Source organism: Trichoderma breve, chromosome 6, assembly GCF_028502605.1.
Source record: "Trichoderma breve strain T069 chromosome 6, whole genome shotgun sequence".
Classification (NCBI taxonomy): domain Eukaryota; kingdom Fungi; phylum Ascomycota; class Sordariomycetes; order Hypocreales; family Hypocreaceae; genus Trichoderma; species Trichoderma breve.
In genome coordinates this window covers 3,582,125-3,601,052 of record NC_079237.1, presented here as the reverse complement: position 1 = coordinate 3,601,052, position 18,928 = coordinate 3,582,125, and the positions used below count along the sequence as shown (strand labels likewise).

The window sequence follows — 18,928 nt, the reverse complement described above, 5'->3', positions numbered from 1 at the left end:
ATGACATCGAATCCAAGTCGATATCAAGTGGCGGTCCGGTTCCTTGCGGACACGCTCATCCTCTAATTGCAACGGCCTGCTTCCAGATGATGCCCAATGATGTCGCTTAGAGATATGATTTGCCCATCGAAAAGACGTGAATCAAGCAGGGAGATGATGAAGAACAAGAAGAGCAAAACGCTAATCATGGCTCTGTGGTTCCTCCCGAACCGCCCTGGACGTCAATTCTCCACTGATTCTCCAGTTCCATGAGACACTTTGCGACATCCCAAGGCGTTTCTTCCTCTAACGTCGTTCGGTGCTCACGAGAGATTTTATTGAGCACATAACGGCTCACCGTAGCTGCATCTCGTTCCTCAGGACGCCCGATGCCGACGGCAACGCGGGCAAAGAGTGATTCCGGATACTTTTTCTGCGATAACGAGCCTCTCACGCTCTTGACGCCGTTGTGCCCACGCGGACTGCGGTCCCACGGCAGAAGCTTGACCACCCCAAAGTCCTTTTCCAGCTCATCGTGAACAACCACTAGCCCGAGTGATTCGGCACCGTATTTCCGGACGGTTTCCTGCCATGCATTCGCCACAAAGCCTCCAGAGGTGTTCATATACGTCGGAGACTGCACGAGAATGTACTTTGGGCCCTGAGATACCAAGCAAGACTGCCTGCCCAGCGTCACCTCGCGAAAGGCCGGCAGGTGAAGCGTCTTTGCGAGGCCATTGAGGACAAAGTGGCCGGCCGAATGTAGACTCTCGTATTTTGGCAGTGGATTCCCGAGGCTGACGATGAGGAATCGAGGGTTGAATTTTAACATGCTTTCCGCATCGAGCAGAAACTCAAAGAATCCCCGCCGATTCCGCTCCCGCTTGCAAATCATGAACCGGATTTGGACCTGGATGGAACAAGTAAAGAAAAGTTGATGGCTCTCACGTGAGACGCAGTGCACAGAGTAGCGGAAGATGGATTTTCCAGGTGTGGCTGAGCTGTCCATCGCTGACGTCGATGAGCCGATTGGGCGGAGCATCGTGGCTGGGCCCCAGCTCAGTCGTCACTTTGTCCAGCTCTTAAGCCTCTCAAACTCCTTACTCCGTCATCCCGTCGCAATCAATCGAACAAGCACCAGAACAAACCGGCAAAGAAATACCCTGCAGTCCTCGATACTTGCGATAGAGCAGAAGTATATCAGTCTTATTAACCAGCGAACAAGACAGTCAACATGTCGTGGGCGGGTACGGAGCTTGCGGATGCCCCGCTGAGAGAGAGGGAGAGGGGCTGACGGGCTTCTAGGATTCAAGAAGAATGTGAACCGCGCGACGACGCAGGTGATGATGAAGACGGGTGAGCAGCGCTGATAGCCATTCATTTGGGACAGTATTCTGATCTTGTGGTTGTAGGGCATGTGGAAAAGACAAACGATCGCGATTACGAGGTCGAAGAGAGGTTAGATATAGGGGAATCAAGCTGCTGGGCGAGGGATGGCACGTGCTGACCCAACTGCAGACGGTTCAAGACGATGGAAACAGCTGCACTGCGGCTGCAGAAAGAATCAAAGGGCTACCTGGACTCTTTGAGAGGTAGGTAGACGCCCGGCCGAACGTTCCGAGCGCCCGACTAACATGCCCGACCAAAACCCAGCCATGACAGCTTCACAGATGAGAATCGCCGAGACGATAGATGCGTTTTACGGCGACTCCGGTGCGAAGGATGGCGTTAGCAGGAGCTACAAGCAGGCCGTCGAAGACCTCGACGCCGAAACCATCAAAGCCCTCGACGGCCCTTACCGAATGACGGTGCTCGACCCCATTGCCCGGTTCTGCGCCTACTTCCCCGACGTCAACGAATGTATCAAGAAGCGCTCGCACAAGCTTCTCGACTACGACGCTCTGCGAGCCAAGGTGAAGAAGCTGGTCGAGAAGCCAGACAAGGATGCCACTAAGCTGCCGCGGACGGAGAAGGAGCTGGAAATGTCAAAGGCCGTGTACGAGCAGTTGAATGAGCAGCTCACCACCGAGTTGCCGCAGCTGATTGACCTGCGTGTGCCCTACCTGGATCCCAGCTTTGAAGCCCTGGTCAAGATTCAGCTGCGGTTCTGCGCAGAAGCCTACTCGCGTATGGCGCAAGTACAGCAATACCTGGATGCGGATACTCGAGATTTGTACGCAGAGGGTCATCTTGATGCAAGAGTGGAGCAGGTGCTGCAGGAGATTCGGGAGCTGAGTATTAGCGGAACGGTGTAATTGGACATGGGCCACAGTGTTTTAAAACAAGGATCAAAGAAGAGGCGACTAGGGAGCGAGGAGTTGCGAATTACAAAGCTAATCGGCGTATGGATTGTTTGTTTATTGTATCTAGATATTGGTTGCTCAGGACGAGTCTATGGATAGACTGGCACTTTGAACGCCGGAAGTGTGCCTGTGGTAGGGCAGTATGTTCCGGGTAATGAGATAACAATTCCTTTCTCACTATGGCTGAAGAAGGGATCTGGGCAAAATGGTTCTGACGACATCTTTTAGTCGCAGTCTCTTTGAACGAATGGGCCTTTTGTAGCCAGATCCCGCCAATCTCCCTCCCTCGTAGCGAATTCGATATTTGGATGTAACCCAGTCTCCTCTTCGTAATGATGCTCAAGTTCATGTCCAGTTAAAGCTCAACTCCGTGTAATTGCCTCGCTCAGCTTCCAGTAGCCTCCTTCTGTCTCCCAAACAGCTCGTTAAGCGTTAGCGGCCGTCCTATTGCCTGCATCGCTGGCCCAGCTTCTGGTCCCTCGTTTGACACCGTCCCAGCGGCTCGCGCAATCTTCCAGCTCTCCTCAATAATAGCCCCATTCGTTGCCCTTGTATTTTCTTCGTCATTGTGAATCCACACTCCAAGCACCTTCTCGTCCGCTTCCCAGTCGCCTTCAACTTTCAGAATCACCAGCTCCCCCATAAGTTCCACATGACCAACCCGCGCCAGATCGACAACCACGTTATCCAAGCCACGGCGGCTCAGCACAAAGACGCACGCTCTCGGCCGGTGGTCGGCGTCCTCGGGCAGCGGCGTCTGCGCACAGACGAACATGGTGCCCTCGATGCCGGACTTTTCCCAGCTCTGGGCGGCGGCGTCGAAGGTGTAGACGACGGCGTTTGCGGCGATGCTGAGGATCCTGCTGATGGAGGGGAGGTAGCGCTGCAGGACGGAGAGGTTGAGCTCGGTGTTTGTTCGTGGCGGGGGAGCCTCGTAGGCGGAGGTCATGACTGCGGCGTCGGATTCGTAGTCGGAGATGGCGGGGATGCGGTTTGAAGGATGGCGGTTGTGCCGCGACTTACGCGGCGTTGGACGACTCATGGTTGGGAGGGTGATTTGGGAGAGTGAGGATGGAGGAGTGGGAGGGGGCTGCTATGTATGCAGTGGTTGGCAGAGAGGAAGCAATAACAACAATGAGGCCGATGTATTTAATCAAGGACGGAGAGTGTGGTATGATGAAGTTGAGGCTGTCCTGAGGCAAGCAACAAGGTGAGAAGGAGGATCTGGTATAAGGTGAGAACGGCGACTGCTGTAGATATATGTAGAAGATGTGTTAGTGGTGAGTATGATGGCGGTGAGGATGCGTAGAGTCGTTGTTTGCAATCTGTGGATGCAGATGACAGTCCAAGGTTGGATATCCAAGTCGGAGCTGAGAGCTATTACAGTAGCCCGAGAGCTAGGCCTAAGAGGGGCAGATAGCAGCTGTAGTGCTCAATAGCGCAAGAGCTTATCGATAGGGACCTGAGCAGCCTATTCCCGGCATTGACGCGAGCTCTAATGAATGGCCTGAGTACGAGTACGGGGAAGCTCGTCGTTCTCCATCTCTACCTTACCCTGTCAACTACAAACTGCTACACTTCTTTGTCCATTCAACAAAGCTCTTCTACCATTATTGATGCTGATACTCCTTCATAGTCTCTGATTCATATCACGTCCATCAATTGCTGCAGTTTTACCGAGTACTGCGCATAGGTACCTTTAACCATTCATATATGCGGCCGCCTTACGCCTATCTGCGTCGCAATCGCAACCGCAACTGCAATCGCCGCATCATGATCTAGCAGCCAGGCAGCGGCAAGAAGATCCACGACCTTGAGAGGTAGCGACGTCGCATTCAACGATCTTCTTCTTCGTCGTCGCTGTCATACTACACAATGGCCGAGTCCATCAGAGAGCCGACCAGCCAGTCCATCGCCTCGGACCCCGTTGAAGTCGGTGTTCCCCAGTCTCTCGCCAGGGCTGTCCTGTCTCGCCGCTCCGAATACCTTCGTCCGAGCCAGATCCGAGTCAAAGTGGGCACTTGGAATGTAGCGGCATGCACCGGCACCGACAAGGATCTTGCTAGCTGGTTCACTGAAGATGCTGAAGTTGGCAATGGCCTCTCGGCCCTCGACATCTCCGGTGCTGCACCAACCTCCGAGCCAAGACGAGTAGGGGACAACGTCGGATTTGATCTCTATGTGCTGGGATTGCAAGAAGTGGTGGATCTCAACCAGACAAGAGAGTACATGAATCGGATCTACGCCGATAATGGGCCCATGGAGAAGTGGACGGCAGCGCTAGAGGCAGCAATACCCCAAGGATATCAGCTTGTTGTGTCTGAGCAGATGACGGGTCTGTTGCTCTTGATTTACGCCTCTCCCACGATCGCCCCTTCAATAAGCAATGTTTCTACGCAGCAGGTCGGAACAGGACTGCTCGGATACTTTGGAAACAAAGGCGCCGTGGCCACTCGCCTTGTACTGGGCGAAACTACAAAGCTCCTCTTCGTCAATTGCCATCTCGCTAGTGGCGCAGACTCGGCTTCTCTCAACAGACGGTGCTGGGATGTTGGGCAGATTGTGTCGAAAACCCAGTTCGATCCAATCGTGATTTCAGGCGTGTCTGATGATGATGGCGACAGGATTGGAGATGAGGACTTCGCATTTTGGTTTGGAGACATGAACTTCCGCCTCGATGGCCTACCGGGAGATGACATTCGAAGGCTCCTCACATTACATGCCCGAGGAGAGTACGATTTGAGCAACGATAAGCCTCCCCCTATCGAGGGCGGCGATGGCATCATAGTCATGAGGTCATCAGAAAGCGACGACGAGACGACTACAATGTCGTCAATGCATTCAAGAGACCATAGCTTTGACCAAAGCTTTGACTCGGAAAGCTCCCTGCCAGATCTGCCAGATCCAGACGATTTCCCTGAGGACCCCAGCCAGGATCCGGCTTCTCTACAGGCAACCATCGACTCGCTTCTACCGCATGACCAACTGAGGCGAGTGATTAAGCAACATAAACTGTTCCACGACGGCTGGAGAGAAGGTTCTATTTCATTCCTACCAACTTTCAAGTACGATGTCGGTACTTTTGGCTTATTTGATACGAGCGAGAAGCAGAGGGCGCCTAGCTGGTGCGATCGGGTCCTCTACAGGACACGCAAGGACAAGGAGGCGTACGAGAAGATAGTAGAGGAGTTGAAAGAGGCCAAACAAAAGGACGACGAGATGAGGGCGAGAGGGATCGAGGAAGATGACGATGTTCTCTTTAGCTATGATCCCGACACCGATGGAGAGGAACAGCCGCCAAAGGCAGCATCCAGTGAGGCATACGATGAATATGAAGAGTATGATATAAACGACACTGGAGCGGAAGCAGACGATGGCGATCAAGATCAAATCTCTCTCGAACTCTACACCTCGCATCAGCGGATCACGTCTTCGGATCATAAGCCAGTCACATCTATATTTACTCTACGTTATGACGCCGTTGATCCAGAAAAGAAGGCTAAAATCCACTCGGAAATTGCTTTCGAGCTGGATCGAGCCGAAAATGAGGGCAGGCCTGGCGTTACTCTTATCGTAGAAGGCGGCCACGGCCATACGGATGGTGTCGTTGATTTTGGCTATGTCGGCTTCTTTGAGACGCACTCGTGCTCGATAACCATTGCCAACACTAGTAGTGCAGCTGCTAGCTTTGAGTTCCTTCACGAGACACAGACGAGCGAAGATGATATGGGCTCTTCACAATGGTTAACGACGTCTTTCCACCGGCCTGATGAGGATGGCAGTAAGAGCAAGCTTGGGTCATCAGTGACGCTCGAACCGGGCGAGACGATACTGGCTATAGTCGAGGCGCGCGTCTGCGAGATTCCACATGTTCGCGCGCTCAACGATGCCAGTTGCAAGTTGGATGGGGTTTTGGTACTACGTGTCGAGGGTGGCAAGGACCATTTTGTTCCCGTACACGGGACCTGGCTCCCCAGCTGTTTCGGCCGGTCGATTGACGAGCTGATTCGAGTACCGGAATACGGAATCCGAAAATTTGTCAAGGAAAAGGGCATTCAAGGGACCATTACCTACGACTGGGATGTGCATTGCTCCGCACCACGAGAACTCTTTAAGCTTACAGAGGCCATTCAGACCGCAGCTGAGCGATGTATAGCCGACGAGGCGATGCTGGAGGACTTGACTGTGCCGCGAGATCCCGGCTGGCCATTGGATGCGTCGACATGGACTGTGGAAGCCGCAAAACTAGACGAACTAAAGGCAGCCCTCATCTCCGCACTGGACACGAATTCGCCCCTGGCGGATGCTCTACCAGTGGAACTCTTGTCAACGCAAAAGTTGGAGGTTTACTCATCCATCTTGCTGTTGTTCCTCGAATCCCTCATGGACGGGCTCATTCCACCGCATCTCTGGGCTAAGCTCTCAATCGAATTGCCCAACCTGACTACATTGCCGGTAGCATCGTGGCCGGATGTGAAGAACCACATCCTCGACTTGCTCTCAATGTCTCCGAGTCATAACATTGCATTCGTCTTTTTGACGGCTACACTCTCCCGCGTGGTCGGCGAGCTCAACCCCGCAACTCAGCCGTCGCCGGCACTCGGTGCATTGACTCGGCGGCTAAGTTTCCGCCCTGGAGAGACGGAGGCCGCTAGGAAGAGGAGGGTGAGGGAGAGGAGATATGCGGAGATTGTGAGCCCGCTGCTGTTCCGGACGAGTGATGACAAGGATAAGACGAAAAAGGACCGGGAGCGGGTCGTCTTGGAAATGTTTTTGAAGAAGGATGATCGGAGCTAGATGCTCGTCCGGGAGGCAAGGCGGGTCAGGCCGGGGTGGAGGAAGATGCGATGGCGTTGAGTTGCTTGACTGTGAGGGCAGGGGAGGGGGGTTAGAACATATATAAAGTTATTTCGAGGGTGTTTGGTGCTGTGATGCTGATTCATGCTATGGATACCATGCTGGAAGTACATATATAGAATGAGTTTATGAGTAGTTGTTCTTGTTACTGTGGGCTTTTCTTCTTGTTGTTACTGTGTGGGCTTTTCTTGTTCTCTCGAGACGCAGCGGCTTTGATATACTTTCTGTTCGTGTGTCATTATAGGGCTGTGGTGCCCTTACGTTCTTCTTTTCTCGAGCGGCTGTGTCATACTTTCTGTTCGTGTATCATGATAGGGCTGTGATGCCCTTACGGAGCTGTGATGCCTTTATGGAGCTCCGAGACTGTGAATATGGGGGTGTACTTGAGAGATATGGGGCGTGTACTTAAGAGAAAGCTTTGGACAGAGTTTAGGAGAGTGCTTGCATTTCTGTGACTCGCGTTTCATCGAGATGGTGAATGTACTGAGGCTGTTTTTCAGGAGACATCCTAAGGTTGTTACTGAACAATGCTTGTCACTATATGTTTCTGCTACTTACTATTCACTTCACATATTATCTCCCACAATATCGTTGAATGCCTTTATCCCATATAATGTCTGGCAAGGAGAGGAGGGCACGTGCCGTAGATTCCTCACCGGACGGTATCGACTACAAACGGGGCGCCCTTGTGGGTTTGCATAGACTCCAGATTCTCCAAATTTACTTTTCAACTTTATTTTTGCATCTATCGTCTTCTTTTCCCTTATCCTGCACATGACCACAGGGCAAGACAGCATTTGGGAATGGCACAGTGCAGAGAAATGCTGAGAGGCTGGGGAGGCGGTCTGGGGATTGGTTCGTCTGGCAGGCACTGCTCTGAGGGGAGGCGGATTCTTGACTTTACATGCCATCTTTAACCTTTTCTCTTTTTTTGTCTCTCTCTTTTGGTTTGCCTTGGCATCTGCCATCTCTCTCCCTTCTCTCCCTTCTCTCCCTCTCTTCCTCTCTAATTATCTTTCTCTCTTGAAGCGACTTCCGAGGAAACCTCATCATCAGAGGCACCAGCGCTATCTCTTGGGCTATTGTTTTTTTCCCTCCGATTCTAGACGCCCTTTTACTTACTTTCGCTCCAGGTACGCTTGCTCAGGAAGCATGGTTTGCTGATAGATCTGGCAGGTGGACACCTGGATGGTTTCTCTAGACTTGGTACCATCCACAAAGTCTTTTCGTCGCTGTCAGGTGTCAGTCCTACAGACTTAAAGTCCACTACTCCAGAGAGCGGAATTGGACGATTGATTTGCCATTGCATCTCGTCCTCGAAGTTATATGCTTGCCTATAGCGAGCCAGCGTTCCGTTCCTTGTCGAATATTGGTTATTTACGACAAGAGAGCGTATAAGATGGAAGAGCACCGGATACACGATGAGCCCATGGAAGAGGCACCACTGCAAGAGTCAGTGGTAGAGGAGACATCCAATTGGGATATGTCGGAGGAACCGCAGACGCCATTGCAGCAACTGCCCGTAGAAGGGCTGACGCCAGACGAGCAGTTGGAAGCGGAGATGCTGGCGTTCTTTATGTCAGAACAACCGACGCCAGAAACACCAATGGAAGTCGACTCAACCACCGAAGCGCCAACCCCAGAGACATCGACCATAGAGTTAATGCCTGGTATAGAGACGGAGAGACCGCTCTCTAGACGACCCCCCCGTTGGCTACAATCCACAGCCACCCAGAGCAGGCTTCACCGAGCTCTCCACGCGCACCGATTGGAAAGCGAAATTGCAGACTATTCGCTGAATCGCGAGGAGATTCAGGAGTATGGGCGACTCGAGATTCGGAGACTCCTGACGGGCATGGGACCCCCTCCACCAATGGATAGAGCAGCTCAGATAGAGCAGCATTTCAATGGCGACGCGGTAAGATGGTGTCAACATGATATATATCTATTGTGAATTACTCGACTAACACGTGAGAGCAGCCCGACTCTGCCAAGGTGAATGCCTTGCTTGTGCCGCAGAACCGTCTTCAAGTGGTCCGCTGGAATGAAGCCATCAGAATGAGAGACTTTTACGAGCATGCGTCACTCGAAGAATTGATTCAAGTTACGCTGCCAACAGAGTATGAGACGTGGAAAATGGAAAAGGAGTATGCGGATCTCAAGGAGGCCTTGGAAGTTGTACGCCAGACCCACGGCGAGGATGAGCGTGAAAGGGAACACCGTCAAAGGATGTGGGTTTGTAATCGGCCTAGCAATGGTAGCCGGATAAATCTCTACCGTTCTCGTGGCTATGGAACCAGCTTTAGAGAAGTCATTTCCGCCGACGAGGAGTGGCCTGAGGAGGGCTGGGCCAGTGCTGGATTTGTGCAGCCGGATGCGGACTTTGTCACGAGATTCGAGGTGAAGATGAGGATGCGGCCAGTTCTGGTGCGTGAGAATAGGCGTAGACCACGTTAGTGACTATGGTTGGCGTCTATGAGGAGCACAGTTGGGCGAGGACACTGGAGTCTTGATGGGGAGAGTCTTGAGAAGGGGAGATGGTGCGTTGGTCGAATTGGGATTGCAGTTTGGGTCTTTACTTCTTCTCATTTTCTTTTGATTAATTTGCTCCCTTTGGGACAATATGCGGGTTTCGGGGGCTTGCTTTGTATGTTGGGTGGGTTTGAACAATCTTGGTCTTTCTTTACAATCTCGATCCCCATTTGGGACTTTTCTTGCCTTCCTTTCTAGACAACCCTTTACGTCTTTACACCTTAGTGTCAGTGATCAAGGGATTAGCTAGACAAGACAGCGGGTAGTATAAGTCGAGAGCGCAATTGGAAAGTTCTTTAGTAAACCTTGAGCTTTGTACAGGCCTGATGTGTTCATTCGTATCATGAGCAACTCATCATGACTAACACCGCGCACTTGACACTTAAACGTGCAGCACATCTCCACCAAACTCGCACAACCATACGCAAGACCTAATGAGCGAGATACTGTCTCATTAAATAGCCTCTGCTACTGTTACGGTAGCTCTTGAGTGAAAATGCCGCTCGGCGTCACATCCCGTCCATCTTCCAACTACGCACCACCAAGCTTTTTATCGTCTTACATCGTCTACAAGCCATTCATTCCAAAGCACAATCCTCGATACGATATACCCTATACACCCCATTTCGTATGAAATAGCGATGGTATTTTCCATTTCCCATCCAACAGGCTAAGTAAAGGTCCAGTTCTTTATTCCCCTCAGTAGTCTCAACAACTAATGCACGTTCAGAAGCACTCGGACGGGACGAGCCGCCTGTCAAAAATTACTAACTAAACCAACTAACTAACGCAGGCGGCAAAAGGTGGGAACACCAAACAAAACCCCATACCAGCCTATACTTAAAAGAACTAGCCCATCATTAACACGATGAAAAAGGAAAAGACGCCGTTGAACCAACCTGTCACAAAAAAAAAAGGGGTAGAAGCGTTTATACTAGCATTTAGTGAGTTGTTGTTGGGACGCCCCCCCTGGACCAACAACATAAAACTACCTTCCCTTACTATGATCAACAGAGCTTAACCTGTACTGTATTCTCGTGGGTTTTTAATTACACCATTGCAGTTTGGGGTTGGTGGCGTTTATGCGCCGGCAAAACGCCTAAGCTCTCTCGCAACCCCGTCTGTTTGTCTGATGTACCGATACTTGGGCTACCTCTGTTGACATCTGGCAAAAGTACTGCATTGTCATTGTAACTGCTTGTTGGATTCGCTTGTGCTGACTTGCATGCAGGGATTGGCTGGCAGCAACAGGGTGTGGGTTGAGATGTGACAGATGTTGCCGACATGCCTCTGTTGGTGACCGAGCCTTTCTTTGCCAGTTCACTTTATACTTGTTCTTGCATGTGCTTGTTCAATGCTTTTCAAAGGCAAATGAATGTTTGCCAACTGGCCCCAATTGACCTTGTTCAATCTTAGCCCACAGAATATCCAACCCATATACCCAGAATAAATCCCACAGCTAATCGTGACGTGGACAATAAAAAATCAAGTATTAGTAGTCCAGTCAAAGAAGCAACCCAAATGAGCGATGATCCGTAAATATCCCTCCCGAATCTAATCCCTGAAAGCCCCGTAAAATAACCAATCATGGAACCTATGATGCAATGCAGCGAATCCTTTGCATGCACCACTCGTGCTGGCTCTCGTCATCGTGCTTCATTACCTGGCCAGCGGATCAACGGATTCTGCCCGGTATGTAGCATGAGGCTGCCAATTTTCCTCAAATAGCTGCGAAACCCAATAGAAGGGGTGATCCCAGTCGTAAAAGACCTGACGGCCCTCATACGGCCTCCCTCCAACATTGCTTGGAGCAGGTTGTTTTACTGAGTCCAATTGCGTCAGTATCTTCCACTCTAGTAGTTTGAAAAGGTATCGGCGCTCACTTTGGCCATTATCCGCTTTGTAATGTCTCCAAATATCCAGCTGTTGCTGCACTGCGGGATCGGTAAGCGCTTTCATCATAAGGTTATATTCTGCCGCTTCAATGTGGGCCAAATGAGTATTGAACCTATCAGCCGCTTCGTTGGGCTTGGGCCACGACTTGGCATTATAATAGTGCCAATGCTGAAGAAGATTGTTGCAGCTGTCATGTAGGCTCTCTACAAATTGCGGGATTGAATAACGAAGCTGCAAGAGTTAGAAAAGATAGATAAGGGGCTGGTGAGGAATATGTTGTAAATCACTTACACTTTGGCCGTGATTATTCCGCGCGTGACGGTAGCGGTCTGCGCTTGTCGAACTCGCCTCTCGCAAAAGGACAAACAGGCAGACATAAACCAAAAAGAAATATTCTGGCTGGTTCCGCGACATGAGAGACTCGAGCTCGGTGAGGACAAACTTTCCGTATTTGGTGAGAATTCGGGTGTAGTTGATACTGTCAAACTGCGCAAGGATCATGCGTGGTACTGAAACCCTCTTAAATAGCGGGTACGTTTCGTCCCTTATTTCGGGCTTCATTCCCAACAATTCCTTGCCCTGGATCCACGAAGACCCAGTCGAGTGGCCTACGCCGCTTGTTAGTTACGTTGATGAGGTGGCGACGGAAGAAAAGCATCCAGCAAGAGGAAAGGGGAGAATAAAAGGACGAAGTTTTCTTCACTTACGCATGGCAAACCAAAGGATGAACAAATTGCCCAAGAGATTGAGTTCTCTCTCCTCCTTGCCAGGAAGTGACGGTTTTCTCTGCCTCACTCTATTAGCATTCTTATACCCACCTTGAGTATCAAGGCGTAGATGGAAAGTCACATACTCGGAGAAGTTGGAAACGACGAATTGCATAAGCGTACGTCGACTCGAGAATGTCTCCAGGCCCGTCACTCCCACCTGCCTTCTCATTGAACATGACTTCCACTGCGTTCCTTTTAATGTACTCTTCAAAATACGATGCCGTTTTCTGAATGTTAGCCAGGCAATAGTGCGCCAAATCCTTCTTCTTTCGCACCCCCTGCTCACCATCCATCCAGAATCTCGCAGTCACGTCCCCAGACTGCGGCCTGAATTGGACTACTTCAATCTTGACCTCCTCTTTGCATATGCCCAGAGTAAAAAGAACGGTGCGGACGTCCCTGGGGTTGACTCGGTCACCCACGTCCTTCATCTCTGTGCCTTTCCAGCGTTTAGTAAGCTCGAGCCCTCCAGCACGGAACAGGACTGCATCTGTAATCTTTCCGCGATAGCACGGCATTCGGTGGATGGTCTTTTTCGACGTCTTTGAAAAGGTCTTGCATCCTACACAGTCTCCCGATGGGTCTGTCTCGTCAACTTGACACTGTCGCATGGTAGAGTTTATCAGTCATTGGAACACGTTGTAAAAGCATTGTTTTGGGCAACCAAGTTGGAACTCACCCGCATCTTTTGCATCCGGCATCGCGTACACGCCTTAATCTTTCTCGTCTCTGCAGTTTGCTTTCGATGAGTAGGGCTCAGTTGACCTCGCTTCGGTTTTGAAATCGAAGACGATGCAGCATCCTCCTCTTTCATAGATATAGATGGCGCCAGCTCCTGCGGTCTCTCACCTGTTCCCAGCGAGTCATCTTGTTCTTCGCTGTCATCATGCACATCGCATTGGATATCCATGGTATCAGAAATTCCAGAAGCATCAGAGTTGCCGTCACCAAATTCGCCAGTTTCATGAGTCTCGCCAGTGATGTAATCCATTGGGTTTTGCCATTCAGCGGCTTCGGTCATGTGCGTGTGATGCTCATACGAGACGTCGTCTTGGACGTGAACAACTTCGCTTGCCTCAGCTTCAGGCCCAGGATACATGGTGCTGTCCATTGTTCCTACAATGGAGTATTGACGACTAGGCTGCTGTAACGGGTAAGCCTGTTGATGATTCTCGGGCAATTGGGGTCTTTCAACCACTGATTGCACAGGCGTCAAAAGAGGAGGCCCAAGTTGTCTGGTATCCGCTGAGATGTGCGACGTATTATATTGCGGGCCTTGGTAAGGATATACTTGTGGCGCCTGGATGGGAAGTTGCCCAGTTGCTGGATGTGGTACGCACTGTTGATAATGATGGGGAGGAGGAGGAGGAGCAGGAGGGTATGGTTGATGATACTGGATATATTGGACCACAAAAGAATGATTCGGAAAGGCTGGCGGAAATGATTGCCCAGTTGGATAGTGCGCTGCGAGGTTGGTACCGATATCTTGGCTTAACTGGCCCGGTTGCTGCGGTGAGACTGGGTGCCCCCGATACACTGCGCCATTGGCTTGAGTCGATTGCAGTGGCACAGACTGGGGAGGCAAACTCAATGGTACTTGACGATTCTGAGACTGGCCGAGGGCATCGCCATGCTGGCCTTGAACAGGCCAATGGTTTTGCTGGAAATGTGGGTTAGAAGTCGCAGACGTGGTGGAGTAGTGACTGAATGCCGTAGGTTCAGTGGTATAAGCGATCGACATGGCATCGCTGTCCTGGCGAGAAATAGTCCCGGCATAGCAATCTTTGGCGACGGAAGAGTGGCCTGACAGACTGCTGGTATGCAGCTGAGAATCTGGATAGGCCTGGGGTTGAGGTTGCGGGATGGCTACGGGCTCGCCATGTACCAGTACTCGCCCGGGGCTTGATAGGCCCGCCACCACTCCAGGTTGTTGTGTTTTGGTGGCTGCACAAGCAGAGCCTGTTGATGATGGCGCATATTCCGCATCCGTGCGAGATGGACCTGCCAACCGAATGCCTCCTTTGGGCTCATTGAGTTTGGCTCGGCCTCGGGGCCGGGCAGCTGAGGTCGTACTATTGGAGGCCGTGTCGCCGTCGTCTGCCCACTTTCGCTTTGCTCTGGATGGGGCCTGTGAGGAAACCGGTCAAAAATCAACTTCTAATCTGGCTTGTCCCTCTGTGTCCGATATGGCATTGTCCGGTTGAGCACCCAACCCCGGCGCGGCAGGAAGAAGGGGGGCCGGGCATCTGCGGCGGTAATAAGATGAGACGAGGCGTCGCTCATCCTATTCGCCGCGTACAGACAGGACAGACAGGATAGATGTACGCAGCGGTCGGTACGAGTCAAACCTTGGGTATGATACATACAGCCGGGGGTGTTGGTAGGGTGTGTGCGAGGGCATTGAGAAGACGAAAAGGGCGAAGGGGACTCCGAGACAGCAGCAGCAGCAACGCACGCAACGACTCAGCAACTCAATGGATTGGCAACCCACCAGCCGGCCCCATAAGATACGCTCGCATCGTGTGCCACCCGTGGCCCGTAGGACCGGAGAGGGGGATAAGACGTCACTTACCCGTGCGGAAATGTCAGGAGAGCGTAAGCTCACAACGGCCGTCTCCATGGCTGCGGGCAGCGTACCGTACTCGTACATGCAACGCTGGGCTTGCACATGTAACGCAGGAGGGTGTGTTGCACACGTCAAGGCTCGAGGACCAGCCAAAGACAGACACAGACACGCTGGACGTGTTTCCACTGGATCAATGGATCAAAGGCCCCCAGGAGCGTCTCCGAGGGGGCAGAAGCGAAAGAGCGGGCACGGGGGTGAGAGTGACGAAGGAGCCTGCAAGTACAGACAGGCAGACTGGACTCAAGGCACAAGGGAAGAGGAACCAGTCCAGTCTGGTCCAGTCCAGTCCAATCCAGCCCTCTCAGGTCGAGCCCAAACAAGAGGAGCAGAAAGGTGGGAAGCCGGGATGACCAGCCGCAGGGGGCCCGCCGTACTTGTACAAGAGAGTACGATGATGAGCGTCGATGGCGGCGACGGCCGGGAGCCCAGAGTATCGGGACGCAGGCGGCGGCATCAGAGACGCCAGAGACGCTGTTGCAGCGATAGTCTGGTTCCTAGTACTATTATGAGTACTGTACATACAAATGGCGCCTCTCGCTGCCGTCCGTGTTCGCTAGTCGGCCGAGCTGAAGCGTCTGGAGCAGCGCTGCCTGTTCGAGGAGCGGCCAGATGCCAGGCTTGCCAGGATTGCGAAGCTGTTGAGCCCGCTGTGCCCACAAACCGCCGGTCCGCTGCCGATCCAAAAAGGCCTCAGACGCAAGGGGGCCCGACTGAGGCTGCAAGCCCGGCTGCGGTTGCAGTTCCTTTCGGGCTGTTGGCTGGGGAATTTCCCCATTCTAGGCTTTGGCGGACGTTTGACAAGGGCTGGACAAGGTTGTGCACAAACAAGGTCGTGACATGCACGCAGGCACTTGGGCGGGCAGCATATCGGAACGAATGCCGGCCCGGCCCAGAGCGGCATCGAGGGCAGGAGCCCATATCAGAATCACAATCCGAAATCAGAATCCGGAATAGCTTCACCTGTTTGTTGTCTTTCTCTCTCTTTCTCTCTGTACTCGTATCTCTTTAATTTCTTTTCTGGGACGAGTGCAGTGCAGTGGGAGCACAGCATCATCATCGTGATTGGATCTGATCTAATAAAAACACCATGTTGTGTGCCCCTCCCGTCCCCTCCTCTCGCTACTCGCTTCTCGCCTACTTACAGACACACTGACGAACGCGGCTTTGTTTCTCTCTCTCTGTCCATCCAGCCATCCATCCTCATCCTCCTCGCGCGCCCTTTTACAGGCTCTCGTCCTCACCGAAAGCCTTGGAAATGCAGCAACACACTCACCAAAAGCAACAAGCCTCGGCCCCCATGCGTCTCTTTTTCAAAGCCATCAGAACTCGAATGTGATGAAAGTGATAGAGCCCGCCTAGGCCGCACCCCGGCTAGCTGTTCCAGACGGTCTTGATGGAGCCCATCATGTGGAAAACACCTTGGCCTGGTCGCTCGTTTTCCAATGGTGGCTGCAAGCTCAACTCTGTTATCCACTTACTCTCCCGTCACGTCCCCCAGATCCAATCACAGCCTGCAGCGTTCCCGCCCGAAACCAGAGCCTTGCTGATGCTCGACTTGACAGGCCTCACCGGTTGACGTTCAGAGCCCCGTCCCTGTCACCACATGCAGCTGTGAGTGGCTGGGGCGGGCAGGGGGGGAGGGAACCAAGATACACACAACTGAGTACTCGTATCACTTGTACTTTGCGCTACGCCCGCTACGAGTTGGGGTACTGGAAGCTGAAAGCTAGAACGACATGTCGGATATTATTTTTCAACTCTCCCTTTCAGCTCCCTTCCCCTGTACTGTACCTGTACCGCCATGTATGCCACTCGCGGCTGTCATCTATGATACCCCGATGAAAGCATGACATGCTGCTGCTAGTAAGGCAACTATCTCTACCAACATGCTTCATTGCACGTGCTGCAAATGCCGTCCCGTAGCTCTGTTCAGCAACATGACTAGAACAACAGCGAGAGAAAAAAGAGAACAAAGCCAAAGGGATGTTCTCCCTTTTTCTTTCGCCTGAGATGTATATTTTCATCTCTTACAGCTATGTTGTGAATCACAGCAACATATGCGAGTTGTTGGGTTCTGAACAAATCAGCCCATTTGTCCCATTGAAAAACTGTCTGCTCTCGCACCCTTTGACACTGCAAATTTCACATGGGCCTTCATATATGTGTGTAATCCACGTCAACAGCGCATCTACAGAGTGCTCCTGCCTGTATTGCCTTGGGGAGAAGGGATGGTGATGGGGCGAGATATATATTTTTGTGGGCTGTGTATGGATATCCGCCGTGTGCGTGACAAGGATATCAGCAAACGGCTCATTGACATACAGGGGACAGGGACTCCCAGTTCAAGTCTAGAATTGCGGCACTTCACCAGACCAAGATGAACTTTCGAATCCCAACTTGCTCAATACGACGACCAGACCAAGATACAAAGAGCCACGGCACCACAGGGAGGGAGTGGTGGTGTCCAGCAGCACCGCTGGGATCCCCGTTATTTGCTCATACCGAGTGCTGCTATTATGGGAAGTGTGGTGTCGCCTCATGTGTGATCATCTGGCTCCGCATCACAACAGTGACGCTTTCAGTACGGCCCCCCATCTCCCACCACATCCACACTCTCAGTACTTGTACCATCAAACTCACCAGCACCAGTGCTACTAGCTCGACTGCGCGCGTGGATGGATAGTCCGGGATGTGAACAAGTCCTTCTCATCCCCATCACTGGCCAGGCGCCGGACGGGGTTGATCGGACAGCTCCACTGCTCAAACCGATTCAGTATGGCTCGATTCTTTGTTTGCTCTTGCATTCTCCCCCCGTTCATTAGCCCAAGTCATTGAGGGCAGTGAGGGCAGTAAGGGCTGAGGCTAAGCGAGTCACGCTCAAAGACTTTTTTTTTTTTTACTTCTTTGCATTGTCACGGTAGCTTACGTCTTATATTAGTGCCGGCAGCCTGGAATTCGATCACAGACCGGAGGAAACTTAGTTCCTTTTTGATATGGGGCTCGGATGGTTCTCTCTCCTCCCTCCTCTGCCAAACTAAACTCCCCTTGAACAGCCGCCCGGCCAAAGGTAAAAAAAAAAACAAGGCATCGTCTGCTAGTGAAGCAAACTCAGATTGTTTTGGTTTACCTTACCCAATCAAATCGCTCTCTTTTCGCCTATCCTCTGGTCTGTTGCGGAGTATCCTTGGTCCGTCGTCATGCCCAAAGCAAAGGAACTATGGCCATATGTGCTGTATAATATCCGTTGAGCCTTTACCCACTCTGGGCTGGTCGGACGTCCAGAGGCGTGTCGTAATTGGGTTGCTATCGCGGGAACTTGGTGTGGTTTGAGAGGCTCTCTCCCACCTCAAACGCAGTGCGACGACCCAGCGGCTCCTCTTTCTGCTTCTCTCAAACGAACCGCCAATAGCCCCCTCTAGACCTATTACCGCTGCCTACCACCGTCCATGGGCCGCTGCAGACGTGTCCCGAAGGGCATTCTTGCAGTTCCAAAGTACCCCCTTTGGCCGAACAGTGCGACTACGGGTCTCCGTCACCAGATTTTCACCACCAGCTCAGCAAGCAGAATGCACTTGCTTCGTGCAGCCCCCTTAGGCACTCTGTGTCTACATGGTTGATTCCTATACGCTCTCTTCAAGTCTGATAAGCGACGTGCGTCGTGTCGTGCGCGAACAGATCATCCGCCATGGCGCACAAACGACGAGATTCATTACGGAGACTGGTGGCCCACAGCACACCTCCACTTTCTCGGAAACATCAAAGCATCGCATTGTCCTGGCGCCGATACGCTGTCCGACGTCTCTCTGCATCTGGTGGCGAACCTCGAGCTCACTGTCTGGCCCGTTTTCAACCTCGTACCACTCTCGTACCTTTTCCATTATCTTTTTTTTGCATATAAGACAGCCCAGAGCCACGGGGGCCGAGGTTGGATTTGCAAAAGCATGCAGCATCCTCAACAAGAAATC

At 52.0% G+C, this 18,928-nt stretch overlaps 6 protein-coding genes across 6 annotated transcripts; 3 read left to right on the top strand and 3 right to left on the bottom strand.

Annotated features, from left to right (window-relative positions):
- Positions 1 to 184: 184 nt before the first annotated feature.
- T069G_10007 (peptidyl-tRNA hydrolase domain-containing protein) lies at positions 185 to 1,021 on the bottom strand (the record flags this gene model as incomplete). Its single annotated transcript, XM_056177217.1, has 1 exon — positions 185 to 1,021. One exon carries the CDS (start codon positions 1,019 to 1,021, stop codon positions 185 to 187), a length of 837 nt encoding a protein of 278 aa, XP_056025695.1.
- Positions 1,022 to 1,213: 192 nt separating this feature from the next.
- On the top strand, positions 1,214 to 2,234 carry T069G_10006 (BAR domain-containing protein; the record flags this gene model as incomplete). Its single annotated transcript, XM_056177216.1, has 5 exons — positions 1,214 to 1,226; positions 1,285 to 1,335; positions 1,392 to 1,437; positions 1,498 to 1,571; positions 1,633 to 2,234. The coding sequence occupies 5 exons, from the start codon at positions 1,214 to 1,216 to the stop codon at positions 2,232 to 2,234; spliced, it is 786 nt and encodes a 261-aa protein (XP_056025694.1).
- Positions 2,235 to 2,667: 433 nt separating this feature from the next.
- T069G_10005 (dcp1-like decapping family domain-containing protein) lies at positions 2,668 to 3,324 on the bottom strand (the record flags this gene model as incomplete). The annotated part of the gene is made up of 1 exon (XM_056177215.1): positions 2,668 to 3,324. The coding sequence occupies one exon, from the start codon at positions 3,322 to 3,324 to the stop codon at positions 2,668 to 2,670; it is 657 nt and encodes a 218-aa protein (XP_056025693.1).
- An 833-nt stretch (positions 3,325 to 4,157) lies between these two features.
- T069G_10004 (uncharacterized protein) lies at positions 4,158 to 7,079 on the top strand (the record flags this gene model as incomplete). The annotated part of the gene is made up of 1 exon (XM_056177214.1): positions 4,158 to 7,079. The coding sequence occupies one exon, from the start codon at positions 4,158 to 4,160 to the stop codon at positions 7,077 to 7,079; it is 2,922 nt and encodes a 973-aa protein (XP_056025692.1).
- A 1,459-nt stretch (positions 7,080 to 8,538) lies between these two features.
- T069G_10003 (uncharacterized protein) lies at positions 8,539 to 9,596 on the top strand (the record flags this gene model as incomplete). Its single annotated transcript, XM_056177213.1, has 2 exons — positions 8,539 to 9,057; positions 9,120 to 9,596. 2 exons carry the CDS (start codon positions 8,539 to 8,541, stop codon positions 9,594 to 9,596), a joined length of 996 nt encoding a protein of 331 aa, XP_056025691.1.
- A 1,734-nt stretch (positions 9,597 to 11,330) lies between these two features.
- T069G_10002 (uncharacterized protein) lies at positions 11,331 to 14,957 on the bottom strand (the record flags this gene model as incomplete). The annotated part of the gene is made up of 7 exons (XM_056177212.1): positions 11,331 to 11,494; positions 11,555 to 11,798; positions 11,859 to 12,175; positions 12,275 to 12,353; positions 12,421 to 12,939; positions 13,017 to 14,465; positions 14,910 to 14,957. 7 exons carry the CDS (start codon positions 14,955 to 14,957, stop codon positions 11,331 to 11,333), a joined length of 2,820 nt encoding a protein of 939 aa, XP_056025690.1.
- Between the last annotated feature and the right edge of the window lie 3,971 nt (positions 14,958 to 18,928).